The sequence below is a fragment of the Balaenoptera borealis genome (genome assembly GCF_965194805.1).
Source record: "Balaenoptera borealis genome assembly, chromosome: 8".
Classification (NCBI taxonomy): Eukaryota; Metazoa; Chordata; class Mammalia; order Artiodactyla; family Balaenopteridae; genus Balaenoptera; species Balaenoptera borealis.
This window is the reverse complement of record NC_138865.1, coordinates 7,862,438-7,881,158: the sequence shown is the minus strand read 5'-3', so window position 1 is coordinate 7,881,158 and position 18,721 is coordinate 7,862,438. Positions and strand designations below refer to the sequence as shown.

General features: G+C 54.1%; 1 protein-coding gene across 3 annotated transcripts in view; it reads left to right on the top strand.

Moving 5' to 3' along the window:
* BLK (BLK proto-oncogene, Src family tyrosine kinase) overlaps positions 1-14,985 on the top strand; it is a 76,752-nt gene extending 61,767 nt beyond the window's left edge. The window contains exons 5-13 of one of the 3 annotated variants that reach the window (XM_082403574.1): positions 610-708; positions 1,736-1,839; positions 6,183-6,329; positions 6,771-6,923; positions 8,174-8,353; positions 9,422-9,498; positions 12,040-12,190; positions 13,332-13,463; positions 14,155-14,985. In XM_082403574.1, the coding sequence (XP_082259700.1) occupies positions 610-708; positions 1,736-1,839; positions 6,183-6,329; positions 6,771-6,923; positions 8,174-8,353; positions 9,422-9,498; positions 12,040-12,190; positions 13,332-13,463; positions 14,155-14,360 (1,249 nt within the window). In that variant the 3' untranslated portion in view covers positions 14,361-14,985. Of the gene's footprint in view, positions 1-609; positions 709-1,735; positions 1,840-6,182; positions 6,330-6,770; positions 6,924-8,173; positions 8,354-9,421; positions 9,499-12,039; positions 12,191-13,331; positions 13,464-14,023 lie in introns of all 3 variants that reach the window. The other 2 variants (XM_082403575.1, XM_082403576.1) reach the window with 2 other exon arrangements.
* Positions 14,986-18,721: the final 3,736 nt, after the last annotated feature.

Genomic DNA, 18,721 nt, shown 5'->3' with positions numbered 1-18,721 from the left:
ATTTGTCTCCCTTGCGAGACAAGATCTCGCGTGAGACCCTACCTGTGAATTCAGCTTTAGTTTATCCAGGGTTTCTTCTCAGAAACTGCTCTAAAGCTACTCTCTCGCACGTCGGGCTTGTCCTGTAGAGCCTGAGAGCTCCTTTATTTCTTGATGTTCTGCGATGAAGTGTGAAGGCCCTGACCTTTTGACCATCTGTGGGCTCCGGTTGGTCCTCTCCTCCGCAGCCCTCCTTGTTTCTGTCTTTCCCGTCCAGTCCAAACTCACTCCCCAAACCCTAAACGTGTCCCATTAATCGAGAGGAAGGCATCTCACCAGAGGACTGGGGCCCTCTTGGGTGGATCAGGCTATGGAGACAAACCTCCCCTGGAGGCTGCGTTGTTCCCTTTCCTCCCCTGGACCAGGAGCATCTTGGGCCCATCGGATGCTGGCGAGCTGGAATGACCTGGACACACCGCATCACTGAGCCACCGGCCCCAGTTCCCTCCCTCTGCCCGACCACCTGCCTTTCGAATCCTCTGCCTCCCAGGGTTGAGATGCTGTGGGCGGTGAGCTGCCCAGAGAGGCCCGTGGGAGCCGCCACCTGTTTTGTTTTTCTTTCCCGCCTAGAGCTGGAGACTGGTGGTTGGCCAAGTCTCTCATCACAGGAAGAGAAGGCTACGTGCCCAGCAACTTTGTGACCCGAATAGAGACCCTGGAAGTGGAAAAGTAGGTGGACAGACGGCCCTTCAGAGCGGAGGCGTGTGCTGGCTGCTTCTAGTCTGTGCAGGGCGGAGCCAGAAAGTAGCTAAAGAGCAGAGCAGGGTGTGAACCCGGCTCGGAGGGGGCAGGAGAGGGGTGGGGACTTGGTGCCGCTGGGAAAGGCTTGTCTAATGTCCCAGCAACGTTTAAATCTCTGTGTGACACTGAGGGTGTCACTCAGGGAGCCCATCTCACCCTTCCCATCTGTGAAATGGGAGCTGCCCATTTCCTGGCTAACCTGATAGAGACGACCCCATGTCCCACCGCCTTGATCAGCCACGCTCCTCCCCGCCTCCAGGGCAGGACTCAGGGCTTGCACCTCGGGGGACTCACAGGATGGGGGCCGTAGGGGACAGCTCCGCCCCGGCATCCTCATAACCCACCTGCACACGGCACCAGCCACGGCCTCGAGCATTAGTGCCCAGAGCAAACAGAGCCAGAGCCCCAGCTCTGCCCAGGACCGGGGAGGATGCAAAACCCATTATGACGTGACCCCTGCCCTGAAGGAGCTCAGAGTCTGTCAAACTCACGAGCTGGCACGGGTCTGCCGCCTCGCCTAGTGTTCCCATCCAGAGATGCTCGCCCTCAGGAGGGCTCCTTGCCCAGCACGCCCAGCCCTGTGCCTGGCCCTGGACCAGCGTGAGGCCGGGGCACATCCACCCTGACCAGCCTGTGCTCAAGGGGCACTAGAGACTCGACCCCAAGGAGGGTGGGCTGTGAGGGAAGGTGTCAGGTGCATTCTCCCAGAGCAAAATTAACAAAGGGCACCAAATACTGCTCTCCTTTCATTTCAAGAAAACATCAAGTCCATCGCTGACAGCAGGGAAAGGGACCGAGGGGCATTTCATGTAGCAAAATGTGAGGGGCTCAGCTCAGGGTTAAGTTGGCAACAGGAACATATTTTATCTCTGGAGGGAAGGGACTTGGGTGACAATATATCCGGGAGTGTGGCCACTCTCTGAGGTCTGTCTGCCTTTGTGCTTTTCTTTTCCAGGTGGTTCTTTAGATCAATTTGCCGGAGAGATGCCGAGAGGCAGCTTCTGGCTCCAATCAATAAGGCCGGCTCCTTTCTTATTAGAGAGAGCGAAACCAGCAAAGGTAAGCCTGGGCCTCCGCTGCCCTCCCTGTGCAGCCCGGGAACCCCACCTGCGGCCGTGCTTCTGGGAGTTGGGAGGGGGCCAGTGTGTGGGGTGCTAGGCAGGAGAACCTGGCAGCGTCCGCCCCGGGGGGTCCCTTCCACATCAGGCCAGCCAGGACAGCCCACGGGTATCCGGTAACTGAGCGTGGGGCTGTACACATGGACAGTTCTCCCAGGGCCCCGCTGGAAACGTGCCCAGCGCGAGAGCAGCTCCCATCTCGGGCTGGTCTCACACCGCCTTGGTCAGCAGGGGTGCTGAGGCTGGCGGGGGCGGAAGAGGGGGTGTGACCCAGGGCCACGTCTGGAATCAAAGGATTTGGGAGCTGAAAGAATCCTTAGAGATAATCTCAGCTAGAGGCTGTGACTCAGACACTTCCAGGAGCCTGTGAGGTATAAGTTTGTGATATACAAGGAGGGGGCAGTGATCGTTGAGATCTGGGGGACTCATAGATTCAAACCCACTGACCGAGCAGAAGGTTTCTGCCACCACCCTCAGGCCACTGGGTTTTCTCTTTCTCTGTCTTTAGTTTTCTCTCTGTCTTTCCTCCTCAAAGTTCTTTCTGCTATAAAGTATAAAACACATCTAAAAATTGCATAAATTATAAATGAGTGCATAATTATAGAGTCATGCTAAGTAAACACCTGTGTAACCACAAGAGCGAGAACATTCCAGACACCCAGAGCCCCTCTCCCTGCCCCACCGGTGCCCCTTTCTGATTCACCTCCCCACCCGCCAGAGAAGCCACCACTGTCCTGACTTGGATGGAAATCCTTCCTTATCTTTCTTTATAGTTTTACCACCCATGTTTTGTCTGTTTTTCACCTTTATACAAATGGAATCATACTATTTTAGTTTTTGTGTGTGTCCTATTCCTTTCACTCAACACTGTAAGATTCTGTATTCATTTGCCAGGCCTTCTGAAGCAAAGTACCAGGAACTGGGGGACTTAAACAACAGAAATGTGTTTTCCCACAGCTCTGGAGGCTAGAAATCTGAGATCAAGGTGTCAGCAGGTTTGGTTTCTCCTGAGGCCTCTCTCCCTGGCTTGTAGATGACCGTCTTCTCCCTGTGTCCTCACATGGTTGTCCCTCTGTGTGTGTCTGTGTCCTCGTGCCCTCTTCTTATAAGGACACCAGTCATATTGGATCAGGGCCCACCCCAATGACCTCATTTTAATGTAATCACCTCTTTAAAGACCCTATTTCCAAAGACAGCCACATTCTGATGTACTGGGGGTTAGGACTTCAACACAGGAATTTGTGGGGAGAGGGGGGACACAATTCAGCCCATGACAGACTCACTCGTGTTGTTGAGGATAGCAACAGTCTGTTCACTTTGACTGCTATACGGAATCTAGTATATGAATATTCCATAAGTTATTGCTATTTCTCCACGCTAACGTTGGTGGACTTGGGGTTGTTTCCAGTTTGGGGCTGTTATGAACGTGCTGCTATGAACCTTGTTACATATGCTTCCTGGTACACGTTTGCCACTAGTCTTCCATCTTTGAGATACTGGGCCAATACCCCCATTTGAAAGATGAGAAAACTGACTCCCTGAGGGAAGAAGTGACTCATTCAAGACCAACAGTGAACAAGCGTCAGGGCCCAGATCATCTGAGGGGCACCGAAAATCTTCACAAGCTCTAAAACGTGTCAAACTGGCCTAACCTGGGTGGATGGAGGGGAGTTTCCCAAGCAGGGTGAAGCAAGCCTTTGCTATCAGGACACTGCACAGAGGGACCTGTTACAGGAGAGGAGGTGGCGGCAGCGACATCGGAGGTGAAGGGGAGAGAGGGTGGCTAGACTGTGAGCCTGGCCCCCTGTGTTGGGGCAAAGAGAATGGACAGGGCTTTCCTGGTGGGAGCACCGCCCCTCCCCTGCCCTCTGGCTTACCCCTCAGCTCCATCCATGGCTTGAGAACTGCAGTGAGTGGAAACACTAAAGCAGCAAAAGCTGGACAAAGAGAGCTGCTTACAACCCACTGGAGGCTCAGGGGAGCTCCCGCAGCTCATTGCCCCTCAAAGGGTCAGAGCCAGGTTGGGCAGGTGGAGGGGTGCAATGGTGCGTTGGAGTGCTCTGTGCAGAATTTCCTGAGATGCACCCATGGATGCATTAAATTATATACACATACATATTAGGATATTGCCACTACTCCATGTGAATAGCAGTGCACCTATGTCCAAGAAACAATATGGGAATCATTAGAGATGACATAAGTGTTTTGTTGGCTGTAGAATATTTCAAACGCATACGGAAGTAAAGCGAACAGTATAATGGAGCCCCTGTACCCAACACCCAGCTTCAACAATAATCAACCCAGCTAATCTCGTTTTGTGTGTATCGCCACCCACCACTCTTACTTTGAAGCAAATCCCAGACATCACGTCATTTCACCCGGAAATGATGTTTTAATTGTTGCCTATTGCTAAGGGGCCCCCTGGAGGGAAAGGGCGTCCCCAGCCTCAGTGTGAAGGAGGAAGGGGTCTCTAAGGGCGGTGGGTGTCTCCTCCTGCCCTTGCCCCCCTCCCCAGCTAGTCTAGGCTGGGATTGGCCAGATGGAGCTGAGGCTTCGGGACCCCACGCACATATACACATCCCCGCATACACATGCCCACACTCCACCGAACTCCAAAGCCCCTGGAGGCCACAGACAGAGGATGGGAGATGGCGAAGGAACACTGCCCCCAGAAGCCAGGGAGCGAGTTCTGGCCCCGAGAGGCCTCCAGGACATCCCTTAGCTTCTCAAGCTTCATTTAATTGGTATCTGTGTGAGGACTGACTCGTTTCCCAGTTCCAGGGCAGGTGGTCCTTACGGTGTTAAGAAATCTCAATCTCTGGGAGCCCAGCCTTGCCTATGCCCAGCGCAGCCCACACGCAGCGTGGAGACAGGACAAGGGGATCCAGATTTTGTGAACTGCAAGGACTGAAGTCCCCTTTAAGAGGAAGGAATGCCAGACTGTAAAAAGATATTCGGGACAGGCCCTAGGAGGAGCCCACACAAGAGAGAGGCACTGCTGGAGGAGAGCCCGGTCTCCTTGGCTGATCTCGAGGATTCGCAAGCAGGGTGCAGCGGAGGGAATGGGGAGAACAGCTCCTTTCCTCTCTAGGGTGATGCGCGGATGAATGGACTCACTAGAGCCACTCTCTGGTTCCTGAGATACCGGGGCGCGTTGCACCCCCCCGGGGCGAAGTCGGGGCCACAGTTTGCCGCGTGCGGGCTGGGCTGGGGTCGGGCGCGTGGGGCGGGCTGTGGCGGAAGCAGGGCGCGCCGCGGGGCGCAAGGCTTCTCCGCATCCTTTTGCAGGTGGGCAATAGGAGAGGCGCAATGGCCAAGGGTTAGGGGAGAAGGGATTTGAGATGGGCTGATGGGCTGATGGGGGAGGAAAGACGCCTGAAGATAAACACCGCAGAGCAAAATCAAGCGCCCACACCCAGGACAAGAGGTGTCCAAGCCTGACACCTGGCGGGAAAGGGTGGTACTGCTCGCGGTAGGCGCGCCCTTAGGAAGGGCACGGGAGCCCCCGAGCCAGCTGCTGGCCAGCGGAGGGCCCTGGGGCAAAGCGACATCCCCGTTCTGGGCCTCAGCTTCCTCATCTTCCAAATAAGAGTGGAGGAGTGTGGTGCCCAGAGAGCTGGACAGAGGCGCTTTGTAAAAAACATCAAGTTCGTGGAATGTTTTTCAGCTGAAAACTCTTGCCACCTAAATTGCTCTTAACCCTTAACCCTCTTAGCCATCTGCTACATTAACCTAGAAGACAGAATACCTAGATGTGTGTATGGATTTGAACAGAACCCCTGGGGAGTGTCTTATTATGTTCTCCCCCATGGACAGGAGTGCTTGGGGTTGTAATTTGCTATTGCATGTGGGGTAGGGTCAGCCTTTCAGCTGGAATGAATGAATGAATGAATGAATGAGTCAATCTCTTAGTCCCTCCAACAATTCTATATTTCTCAATATCCCATGGCAAAGGGTCCCCAAGCCCCAGGGCCCAAGTTGGGGGACAGCCTGATTGCTAAGATAACATCCTGCCTCCTCCAGAGTTCTGGGATTCCCTGGCTGAGTTTTTGGAGATTTGGGGAGGAACGTCAAGGACAGAGTCAGATGGAGCTGCGAGGAAAGGCTTCCAGGAGGGTGGAGGGTGAGATGAAGGAAAAGGTAACTTTTGATGGAAGTGGTCAAAATGGAGAGCAGAATTTGGGGAACTTTTTTCCAGGGTATTGAAATGAAGCCCAAATCCCAGTCCTGGTTTTCCTTCTTTATGCCTTACTTCTCATGTATGTGTCTTTATTAACCCTCCAGGTGCCTTTTCTCTGTCTGTGAAGGATGTGACCACCCAGGGGGAGGTGATCAAACACTATAAGATCCGCTCCCTGGATGAAGGCGGCTATTACATCTCCCCCCGAAACACCTTCCCCACCCTGCAGGCTTTGGTGCAGCACTATTCTAGTAAGAGGGGGCATCTGATGAGGGGGCATGGGGGGCTTGTACCAGAGGAGCCCTTGTATCTCTCTATCACTAAGATCTCAGGATGGTGTGAATTATTGGTGCCATCTTGGTGGAGGGGTGGAGGATTATCCCAAGGCTGGACCTAAGGAGTTGACAACTGTCAACATAACGATTCACATTCTGTGTCCCTAATCCCCTCTACTGGCTGTGACCACTTGGAGAGTAACAAGTATTTTCAGTCTTAGAGACAGCAAGACAATGATAGCATTCCTTGCTTAATGCGAAACGAACGCAGAGAGCCGTGTGTGTGTGGTGTGTGCACGAGGGGTCGGGGTGGGGTAGGGCGGGCAATAGGGGGCAGGGACACAGCTGGGAGTGATATGGCTCCCATGAGAATGAGACCAGTCTGGCTCCAGCCCCACCTCTTCTGTCCTAATGCAGAGAAAGGGGATGGTTTGTGCCAGAGGCTGACCCAACCCTGTGTGAGCCTGGCTCTCCAGAACCCCTGGGCCCAGGATGAATGGGAAATCCCCCGGCAGTCTCTCAGGCTGCTCAGGAAACTTGGGTCTGGGCAGTTTGGCGAAGTCTGGATGGGTGAGTATGTGTCACGCCGGGAGCCGCTCTCTCCCTGTCCTGCGTCCTTAAGCACAGAAGTCTCGGGATTTGCACAGGGCATCATGCTTCCCATAAAGGCTTATGAGGGGGAAGGGACTGGGGCTATATACCCATTTTACAGATGAGGTAATGGAGGCATAGACCACTAAAGTGACTTGCCCTCAGCTGTTCCGCACATGATGGTGAAGCAGGAGTAGAATCCAACTCTCCCACCCCCTCAGCCCAGTCCCTCCTTCGTTCTTTGCTGCCCAGAGCTGCCTTTGCCATTGATTTGTGTGTGACCTGGAACGCCTTGCTAACTCATAGAGTGGCAACAGCATGCTAACCATGGTGAGCGGTGAACCAGGGGCCCCAAGACTCTGGTAACAGACCAAAGCCACCACTTGCAGCTGTGAGACTAGCCAGTCCCTTAACTTCTGGACCCCTGTGGCCTCACCTTCAATTACAGTTGATGGTCTCTCCTCTGCTCAGCATGGGCAGTCTCAGAACACAAGGTGCTTTATTTTATCCCTGGAAAGGTCCGTGTCTCTGGGCATGATTTCACGGTGGGATCCTGCTGCCCGCCCCCCCCCCCGAATCCTCTGGCACCCAGGACTGATGCCTGAGGCGCCCCTGGCAGGAGCTCCACCTGGATTGTTGCAAGTCTGAGTCATGACTTGCCTTCTCCCTTCAGTGTGGATGGGGACCTCATGGTGGGGCTGGATGTGTGCAGGTGCCGGTGCTATAAGGGAAACATCACAGGGCGCAGAAAGGGGGAAGGAGGCCCCAGGCCCCCTCTGCGTTCTCTATGCTTTTGTCATGGCCTGTAATGCTCCCTGCCACGCGGAAGCTATCAGGTGGTAGAAGAGACTCATTACGTAGGGGTAGGAGGCAGGCTACTTGAAGGACAAGAGATGCACCCCAGACCCGGGCGTAGGGGCAAGGAGGTGAAATGGCCCCCCTCCCAGGCCGGGTAAGTTCCTCCACTGCCTGGGGCTCCCGTCTGGCGGGGGAGGCTGGGACAAGCTGGCATCCTGCAAGGTAAGCAGGCACATCCGTCTCTCTCAGGAGCTGTCATTCCAGCCCAGGACCACTTCCGGGGGCGGGGCGGGGGCGGCTGTGGCCTCAGTGCCCCATCTATAGAGCAGGGATGGCTCCTGGAAGCTTAGGTCGATTTTGGTTAAGGGATCACCTCCCATAGCCTCTGGGTCTTCTGAATGTCCTCTTCATTCTCCGTCCCTGGGGCTCAGGTTATTACAAAAACAACATCAAGGTGGCCATCAAGACCTTGAAGGAGGGAACCATGTCTCCGGAGGCCTTCCTGGGTGAGGCCAACCTGATGAAAACTCTCCGGCATGAGAGGCTGGTCCGTCTCTACGCCGTGGTCACCAAGGAGCCCATCTACATCGTGACCGAGTACATGGCCAGAGGTGGTGCCCTGCCCGGGACTGCATCCTTCAGACAGAGGCAGGGAGGCTTGAGGGTGGGAGTCCAGGCTTGGGGGGCCGAGAAGGCTGAGGCTGATCTGCTGCCGTGGGTTTGCCTGGCCAGGAGACCTCCGCAGGAGATCACTGAGCCATGGGCTGGATCAGTTAGCCAACATCTTTCAGATCTAGGGTGTTCCATGTGCGTGGGGGGTGGAGGGAAGGATGGTGAGAACAAGACGGATAAGTGGTCCTTACAGAGCGGTGTCCTCGGTGCAGGAGCCCTTGAACCAGCATTTTTGGAGTGCGCCTTCTGTGCCTGGCACTGCTTGATGCCCCCTGGGGAGGACAGAGCGAGGCAAAGTCCAGAGAACAGTAGGCTGGGTGTCCAGAGACGGTTCTAGCCCAGGGAATGTTTTACAACCCTATGAGCATTTTACAACATGGATGAAAAGAGAGGATGGGCGAGATGGCCTCTGAGGTCCATGGTGTGGCCACGCTCTCCTGGGGCAGGGGGCTCCTTCTCACCCCTCCTGTGGCCCTGACCACACGCTGATTCTGGTCAGATCCTAACGTGCTGTGCTAATACAGCTCCTTAAAGGTCGTCATGAAGGGGCCCCCAGAGAGCAGCTGCGTTTGTTCCCTGCACCAACCCAGGAGACGGGTCTCTCCATTCTGGTGCTTTCTTGTGCCCTTGGCCCTCGGAGGAAGAATCTCTGCCAACAGGCGGTGAAGGGGGCAAGAAGATGCTTTGGAATGTTGTGCGGGGAATGAGCATGTTCTGCTCCGGTCCCTTGGCTGCACGACCCTGAACTTGGCTGAGACCTAACATCCTCCGAGCAGCCGGTAGCAGATCAGCACCTCCTGGGTGCTGTGAGGGCTGAGATGGGAGTTTCTGTAGAGCAGAGGCACCTGCAGCTGTGGGTGGGTTTGTTCTCTGGGCACAAGAGATCCGACAGAGTGCCACCCACTTCCTGCCGCAGGTGGGGAGCAACCCATACCCTGAGAGGCCGGCCCAGCCAGGGTTGGTTGGGTCACTCTGCACAAGTGCAGCTGCAACTTCTCTTTCCTCAGGCTGCTTGCTGGATTTCCTGAAGACGGATGAAGGTAACCGATTGTCCCTCCCAAGGCTGATCGACATGTCGGCCCAGGTTTGTGAGAACCAAGTGCAGCGGGCCAGGCCCCCAGACCCTCTCCTCCGTCCCCATGGCTTAACAAGATCAACTATTCAGAGGTTGTGTCCATTAGATTTAGGCTGGGCTGTGAAGGACAGAGAGCCCAAAGTCATCATGGCTTAAATGTGTGAACACCAGAGGTGGGCAGTCTGGGGTGGGCAGCGAGGCCACTCCTCGGAGTCACAGGGACCCAGGTTTCTTCCATCCTCCAGGTCTTAGCAGGTCATCTTCCCACCCAGGGAGGCTGCTCGCACTTTAGCATCTTGTCCTCAGCCAGCAAGAAGAAGTGAGGGGCGGGGGGCGGGGAAGCCCACCTCCTTCCCTTTACAGACGCATCCCCAAAGTCACCCACTACCCTTGCTCTCCCAGCCCCCTGGCCACCGGTCACCAGCCAACACCTACTGCAAGGGAGCTTGGGAAATGTAGTCTTTATCCTGGGCAGCCGTGAAGGAGCGAGGTGGGTTCTATTGCTAAGGACGAGAGGGAGGAAAGGGTGGTGTGGGAGACCCAGAGAGTTCCCACGAATTCCATGTCACACGGTAGGCCCGTGTTCTGTGGTGACCTCGCCTGTCCTCAGATGGTGCCCACAAATGCCTTCTGTAGACTCAGACGGCGTGAGGTAAAGAGCAAAAGGAAGAGGAGGGATCTTTCCTCCCCGGGGATTTTAGCTGAGGGTTCTACCCGGCAGCAAAGCACATCTGGTGGCTCCAAGTGTGCATCTGTTAAAACTGGAACTCAGCAGAAAAGCTCCGGTCTGTGGTCAGCCCGTGAGACACATAAACACACACACACACATCCTGCTGCAGAAAGGCACCCTTCCGCATCCCACACCAGCCCCTCCCCTCCTCCTCTACCGTTATCTGCTGTTAATATCAGGGCAGGAACTGAGGTCACCACCCCTTTTTTCCACCGAGGTGAGCGCAGGCCGGGTCCAACAGGCTGCTGAGGTGGTCTCGGAAAATTAACGCTGGTAACCGGTTTCAAACCATAGCACAGTGAGCAACCTGCCCACTCTTTTTTCCCCCGATTCTTTTCCTTCTCTCTCTCCCTCCGTGGTCTCTTAGTCAATCCTTTGGGAAATCTTGGGTCACCCAGAGGCAAAAGATGTGAAAAGCCACCTGAGTTTATAAGTAGGTGTGGTCAAGAATCTGAAGGTTAGGAAACCAGAAAATCAGAACCTTCCAGGTGAGCAGCTTCTAAACCACATTCTGATCATGCTAACACCTCACTGCGTGCACACACACACACACGCACACACACGCACACACGCACACACGCCCGCACTCACTGCCTTCTGGGCGCTCCTTTTCCTGCTCTGAGGCATGAAATGCCAAGCTCCCCTCCAACCACAAGCCCATGTGCCCCACTTTGCAGCCACACGGCAGCTCCCCCCCTGTCCTGTCACATCTGGGAGCCTTTGCCCAGAATGTCCCCTCTGCCCAGGATGCCTTTGACTCTCTTCTCAGCTGGCAGAATTCTAATCAACGTTCATGACCCAGGTCAAGGTCACGTCTATTCAGTTTTTCTGGACAAGAAAGTGCAGAGAGCACCTTGGTCATGTGTTCCCCTAGCCTCGTGCCTGGTGGATGCTTCTTGAAAGCAGATCTGGGTCCTGCTAGACCTTTTTTTTTTTTTTTTTTAATTTCTAATACCGCTCATATAGTACATATATATATATACATGAATACAATATAGTACATATTTGTTAATGGGATGAATACGGCTAAATGCTGTCCAGATATAAGATATTTAGCATTCAGCTTTATAACCCTCACAGTACCATACCAACACGTGTGTGTGATGGAATGATTTAGCGAAGGAATAAATATGAAAATATAATATAACATATAAATGAATGAATAAATGAATAAACCAGTGCAATGGAGGCCTAAGGAGGAGTGGGATCAATTCCAGTGCTGGCTTTGAGGAGGTAAACTGGCTTTCTATTCTCTGCCTCAGTTTCTTCATCCATCCACTGGGAGTGCAGTGAATAAACCCTGAGTTAGTTTCTTTGGCTAAACAGCTCCTCCTGGCCCAATGCTGGTGATGTGGGACAGAAACAACTCTCTTCTTTCACTGCCTCTGTTCCGTCAGGATCCTGCTGGGTTAGGTCCTCCGCCGGGTCTCACCTAATGCTCACCCCAACCCTGGGGCCCTGGAGACCCATCCCCTCACGTTCCATGCCAGGGCACTGACACCCCCTCCCCCAAGGAGCTTAAGCAATGATTCCAATCCAGGGCTCCCTGCTCCAGTACTTGCAACTTGTTGAGGAAATGAAACCCTCTCCCCAGCCTCCTGCCTTCCCCTCCTCTCACGCCCCTTCCTTTTCTTCTCCTTCCCTCTCAAGAGACCTTCCTTTTCTCCTGCCTGCCTTCTGCCACCTTCCTCCCCTGCAGACCCTTGGAAGGAGAGGAGAGGTGGGTGAGCAGTGCGGGGCCCCTGGCTCTGATGCAGAGGGTGGCCGGAGTCCTTCTCCCCAAGGGGGGCTGGCCTTCACCGTGGGGCCCATTCCCTCAGATTGCAGAAGGAATGGCGTATATCGAGCAGATGAATTCAATCCACCGGGACCTGAGGGCGGCCAACATCCTGGTGTCTGAGACCTTGTGCTGCAAAATCGGTGACTTTGGCTTGGCCCGCATCATCGACAATGAATACACTGCCCAAGAGGGTGAGCCGAGCCTCCCAACTCCCCAAGTCCCTTTGGACTTCTTGTCATGCAGTTCTGGCCTTGCCCCCAGCTAGTCCAGTGTTTCCCTAAAGTGTTCTGTAGAGCACAGGTGCCTCAGGAGGAGTGGCTCTGTGAGGGAGTAAGTTTGGAGACACTGCCCAGTCCATCCAGCCCTCCCTTGGAGACTCCCAGCCCACAGCAGCATATTAAAGGCACTGAGAAGTCCTGCAGCTAAGGAACAGTGTACTTGTGCCTCACCTCGGGTCTCCCAAGCTAACTGGAATCCCAAATACTTTTTCCATGTAACTTCTGTGAACCTCCCACAGAACCAGGGGTTCACAGAACACACTTTGGAAGACACTGCTCTAAAGTATGAGCAGCAAAACCTAATACCTGAATTGGGGTCTCCACAGGCACTCTACTTTACTTTGTAAAACTTTGGCAAAAATCTTCTTCACAAGAGGATTTGAAAGGATCAAAATACATTTCATCAAGCAAGTTAGTGAGCATAATTAGCTCAGCACATTAGTCAGTTGATGCGGGAGAAGGATTGACATGACTCTTTCCCTGAGGGAACTTCAGGGGATAAAGCCAGGCAAGGTGCAGGTGATCAAGGGCAGGGCCATGCGGTCTGTTCTGGACGCCAGCCAGGGCTGCAGCCATCCGCTGGGCTTCACGGGCAGCAGGATTTGAGTTCCTTCCTCACTGTGACCCTAGGAGGTATATGAGCCATGTGTCACCATTTCCATTTTGCAGGAAAGGATTAAGGCAGGGGCAAGTTAGATGACTTTCCCAAGCCATGGGTTCCTGTTAGTAAACAAGACTCACGGGAGGTGGAAAAGGACCCTCCCATCCCAGATGGAAACACGAGCTGGTTGCCCAATGAAGCCCACTGGGCAAAGACCCAAAGCGGGTGACAGGGGTGGTATTTGTCCTTTCATGCTGCGGACCCCCAGGGTCTGCACGCTCCTGGTCACGTGTCCTAGGGGTCTGAGCGACTCCCTGAATGCATCTCTGCCTGGCACAGCTGCGCTAACTCCGCCAGGCAGGGCAGGGTGGAGGGGAGGAGGGGCAGGGGTTTGGGGGGCGTGCAGGGGCAGTCAGTCACGGCCTCACAAAGCTGCTCTTGGCTTTCTCACAGGGGCCAAGTTCCCCATCAAGTGGACCGCCCCAGAGGCCATCCACTTCGGGGTGTTCACCATCAAAGCAGACGTGTGGTCGTTTGGAATCCTCCTGATGGAAATCATCACTTACGGGCGTGTGCCCTACCCAGGTAGGCGGCTGCATCCTGCAGCGACCTTGCTGCTCAGGGCTGTCCTGAGATGACTGTGATGGCAGCTGTCCCATCCTCAGTGCCTGCGGTTGCCCACCTGCATGTCAGAATGGAGCCCAATGGTTGAAACAGAAACCCAAGTGTGCCGCTCTGGGGGCGGGGCTTCCACCCCCTTCCTCAACGTTGCTCTTGGCAACAGAGCTGTGTCCCCTTCATCCAGCAGAGGTCAGTGAGCCCCCAAACCTGGAATTCAGTTAAGGTCGGGGTCTGAACTCAGGTTTCCTCCAACTAGTTTGCCCTCAGCTGAGGGCAGGTGCCCCTCCCTTGGTCTTGCACCTTGGGTACGAAGCCCCATCTTGAGGGTCAACCCCCAGCCCCCCAGCCTCAGGCCCGAAGGGCTGGGACCTCTTAGCAGCCTCTGGGAGGGGGTGGGGCCTGTTCACCAAGTACCTGCGCGGTGAGTGATGCTCGCCTGTGCCGCGCAGTCACAGGTAAGCGAGGTGGGGTCCCATCCAGGAGGAACTGTCCCGCACTGAGATAATCTACAGCCTCGTTTCCAGCTGTTCTCCAAGCAATGGAAAGTAAATTGTGGGATGCGTAAAGGTGGCACCAGCCGGGCTGCGAGGGCGGAGATGGCGGTCGGTGCCTGGCGGGCCCCTCCGCCCTTCAGCCGCGTCCCCTCCGCCTCCAGGGATGAGCAACCCCGAGGTCATCCGCAACCTGGAGCGCGGCTACCGCATGCCGCGCCCAGATTCGTGCCCGCCCGAGCTGTACAGCAGCGTTATCGCCGAGTGCTGGCGCAGCCGGCCCGAGGAGCGGCCCACCTTCGAGTTCCTGCAGTCGGTGCTCGAGGACTTCCACACGGCCACCGAGGGCCAGTACGAGCTGCAGCCCTAGGCCCGTGTGCAACTGACGAGGACTCTTCACCCGGCGGCTTCGTCAGCCCCAGATGGGCTGGAAAGGCAGGGAGGGGTCGGCACGCCCATTTCTCAGATGAGCAAACTAGAGGTAGAGCGGCCTGGCAGCTGGGTCACGGCTTGGACTCCGGATCCAATCTCAGCACGAACCTTCTCCGGCTGTGTGCCCCTGGGCGAGTTACTTAGCCTCTCTGTGCCTCCGCCTTCTCATTGGCACAACGGGAAAGAACCACAGTTGTATCTACCTCGTATGTTCTTCACGAGGATGACCCGCTAAGGTGTTCAGAATAATGCCTGGCACACTCGTGTTTGTCATCATGTCATATAAGGCTTCCTGTGCTGGCACCAAAAGCCAGGCGTCTACTGCAGGTGACCTGAGTCCCGCGGGCTCCCACCTGACCCATACTGCGCTCCAGCACTTTGGGACTTTTCCGTAATAAAGTCACGAGATCTGACCTTTCCCGTGTCGTTCCTGGTGACAAGCCTGGACATCGCATACATGACCTTCGTGGTTGCATGAGTGGTGCCGCTAGGGACTCGCAGACGGCCCTGGGTGAAAGTCAAGCCCCCAGCCCCCCAGGACAAGGGCGCAGACCCGACAGTCACTGCCTTTTAGGGCAGCTTGAGTAGGACCAGCAGGTGGCGCTCTCACCTCAGAAATCCTCGGCCTCCAGGTGTGAGTCGGGGTCGCGGGTGGGAGGGCCGTTGCTCTGCAAAGCGCCCCAGCTGACAGTGCGCGCACCGGGGAGGCGAAGCAGCCCTGGGCTCCGGTGGTGCCCGGACCAGCCGCCTAAACTGATGAGGCGGGGATGGTAACACCAAGGAGGGTTCCAGGTTCCTCACTGTTCATGGTGGCTCCCCATGTGTCATGTTTTTGTTTTGTTTATAACAGATTTTCCTCTTTTGAGCTGTTAGGTTTACAGAAAAATAAATGAAAAGTGTAGAGAATCCCCATTTACCCCTCACCCCGCCCCCACCCCCAATTTCCCCTAATGTTATTAACACCTTGCAGTAGTGGCAGTACATTTGTTACAGCTGATGAGCTATAACACAGACACATTATTATTAACTGCAGTCCGTGGTTTACGCTGGGATCCACTCTTTGCCTTGTATTCTGTGGGTTTGGACGGATGTATAATCCCATGTCGTCACACTACCATACGGAATATTTTCATCGCCATCCTCTGCGCTCCACCTATTCTTTCCTCTCTCCCTCCCCCTGAACCTCTGGCCAACAACTTGCCATGTTTCTGACTCCTCTGATCACGTGACAGTCAAGGAGGTGGGAATACAGAGAAAGAAGCCAGCAACAGAGAGCGCACGCGGTGTTTCCATGGTCACACAGCTCATTAGTAGCAGGATAGGGTTGTGGCCCCAAGCAGAGCAGCTGGACCGTGGCAGCAGAGAATGGGGGATGCTGGGCCGGGAGAGCCTCACGGAGGGCCTGCCAAGCAGGCAAAGGAGGACAGACATCTGCAGAGTATTGCTGTTTCCAGCGAGCGTTCCCAAACAGCCCCGGGAGGGATGGAGAGGCGGGCAGGGGGTCACCATTATTACGCCCAAACTCTTTTCCCAAATGAGGAAACCGGCACAGACTCCACACACCAGGCCTGTCCAGAGGCTCTTAGCTGGCCAGTGCTGGACCCTGGATCTGAACCCGCTCTTTGCCCCCAGCCCCTATTCATGGCTGTGGAGGTAGTATTCTCCCAGCCACAAGCTGTCCGTGTGAGGGTATTGGAAAGGGGCCCAGGCCTGAGAGAGTGGAGCCTATGACCGCTGCCCCCCACCCAGAGCTCTGGCAAGGAGTACGCCCCAGCCTCAGACCCCTCATGGATTTTGTGCTTCCCCTTCTCCCTCCCTCCCCAGAGCCAGGGCATTTGCAGTGCTATTGTAAAATGAATAACAGCACGACCTTTGGGATCGGATACACCTGGGTTCAAATTCAAGCGCTTCCTCTCCCGGGTGTGTGAACTCAGACACTTTGCTTGACTTCCCTGAGTCTCGGTTTCTTCATCTGGAAAATGGGCACACTAATAACTCCTACGTTATAGGCTTGTTTTGAGGTTTAGACAAAATAGAACACATTGGGTGTTTATCCCAGTGCCTGTCTTATGGTAAATGCTCAGAAACTTTAGCTCTTTTTTTCTTTCTTTTTTTCTGGCTGTGTTGGGTCTTTGTCGCTACGCACGGGCCTTCTCTAGTTGCGGTGAGCGGGGGCTACTCTTCGTTGCGCTGCAAGGGCTTCTCATTGCAGTGGCTTCTCTTGTTGCAGAGCCAGGGCTCTAGGCGCCCGGGCTTCAGGAGTTATGGCACATGGGCTCAGGAGTTGTGGCTCACGGGCTCTGGAGCGCAGGCTCAGTAGTTGTGGCGCACGGGCTCAGTTGCTCCGCGGCATGTGGGATCTTCCCGGACCAGGGCTCAAACCCGTGTCCCCTGCATTGGCAGGCGGATTCCTAACCACTGCGCCACCAGGGAAGCCAGAGCTCTTATTATTTTGACAGCCTCCAAAGAAAGGCCTTCAAAGACCCTGATCCACAATCTCCAACGGCCTTAACTGGGTGTCCCCTGTCCTCTTTGTCTCCCAGGGTGGGCTTCCAACTGTGCCCCTCAGCGTTTTGTTCTCTATTGGTTGCTAGGAATTTTCTTTGTCTGCTCTCACACTGCTCCCACCCTCGGGGCAGAACTTCGAGAAGAGCAGCCCTGGGGGTTGAAGTCAGGGACCTGGGTTTACCCAGCACTTCCCAGCTGTGTGACCCTGAGGTAGTAACTCAAGTCCTCTGAGCCTCAATTTCCCCTTCTACAAGCAGGCAAGAGCAGTGACTCCCTTGCAGGGTTGTTTTCAGGATTTAAAGAGACTTTGAGTTGGTGCATTTGGCTGCAGTAACAAACCCCGCAGCCTGGGGGGCTTCAACAACAGACATTTTCTCACGGCTCTGGAGGCTGGAAGTCCAAGATCAAGGTGTCAGGAGAGTTGTTTCTTTTGAGGCCTCTCTCCTTGGCTTACAGATGGCCGTCTTCTCCCTGTGTCCTCGTCCTCATGTGGTCTTCCCTCTATGTGTGTCTGGTCCTTATCTCCTCTTCTTACAGAGACAGCAGTCGTGTTGGATTAAGGTCCAGTCCAATAACCTCATTTAATTTAATCACCTCTTTAAAAGGTCCATCCCCAAATACAGCCACATCCTGAGGTCCTGGGAGTTAGAACTTCAACATAGGAATTTAGGGGAAGCAAAATTCAGCCCATAGCAAATAGTGACACATAGACATAATATAATAATTATTTCTTCTTTTGTATCTTCCACTCTACCTTCCCAGTGCAAGACATACAGTAGGTGTCAATGTATCCTTGTAAGTGACCAGTTTTAAAAACAAGAATGTTTGGTGTGAATAAACTTCCCATCTACGAATAAGGAAGAACCAAAGCTAAGCTGAAAAACCAGTGGACCAGCTCTCAGCAAACTCACACACAATAATCCAAATTTACGCAAAGGATACAACTGTCTCCAGTGATTTAGCTTACAAAGGGGTCCACCTCATATTCCTTTAGGTACTTTAAAAGTAAGGCTCGGGGCTTCCCTGGTGGCACAGTGGTTGAGAGTCCGCCTGCCGGTGCAGGGGACACGGGTTCGAGCCCTGGTCTGGGAGGATCCCACATGCCGCGGAGCAACTGGGCCCGTGAGCCACAACTACTGAGCCTGCGCCTCTGGAGCTTGTGCTCTGCAGTGAGAGGCCCGCGCACCGTGATGAAGAGTGGCCCCTGCTCTCAGCAATTAGAGAAAGCGCTCGCACAGAAACGAAGACCCAACACAGCCAAAAATAAATTAATTAATTAATTTTTAAAAATAAATTAAAAAAAAAAAAAAGTAAGGCTCAAGTTTCCCCAGGCTTCATGTTGTCTGGGGGTTTTTTTAAGTGTGGTAAAATACACACAGAATAAAACTGACCAACTTCGGCACTTTTTAAGTTCAGTAAGTGTCAAATATAGTCACATTGTTGAACCACCATCACCACCATCCATCTTCAGAACTTTTTCAGCTTCCCAAACTGAAAGTCTGTTCCCATTAAACACTAACTCCCCATTCCAGCCTCTGGCTACCCCCATGCTACTTTCTGTCTCTGAATTTGACTATTCTCCAAACCTCATGTAAGTGGAATCATACAATATTTGTCTTTTTGTGACTGGCTTATTTCACTGAGCATAATGGCCTCAAGGTTCATCCAAGTTGTGGCATGTGTCAGAATTTTCTTCCTTTTTAAGACAGAATAATATTCCATTGTATATTGTATATATTGCATTTTGTTTATCCATCTGTCGATGGACACCTGTCGATGGACACGAGTTGT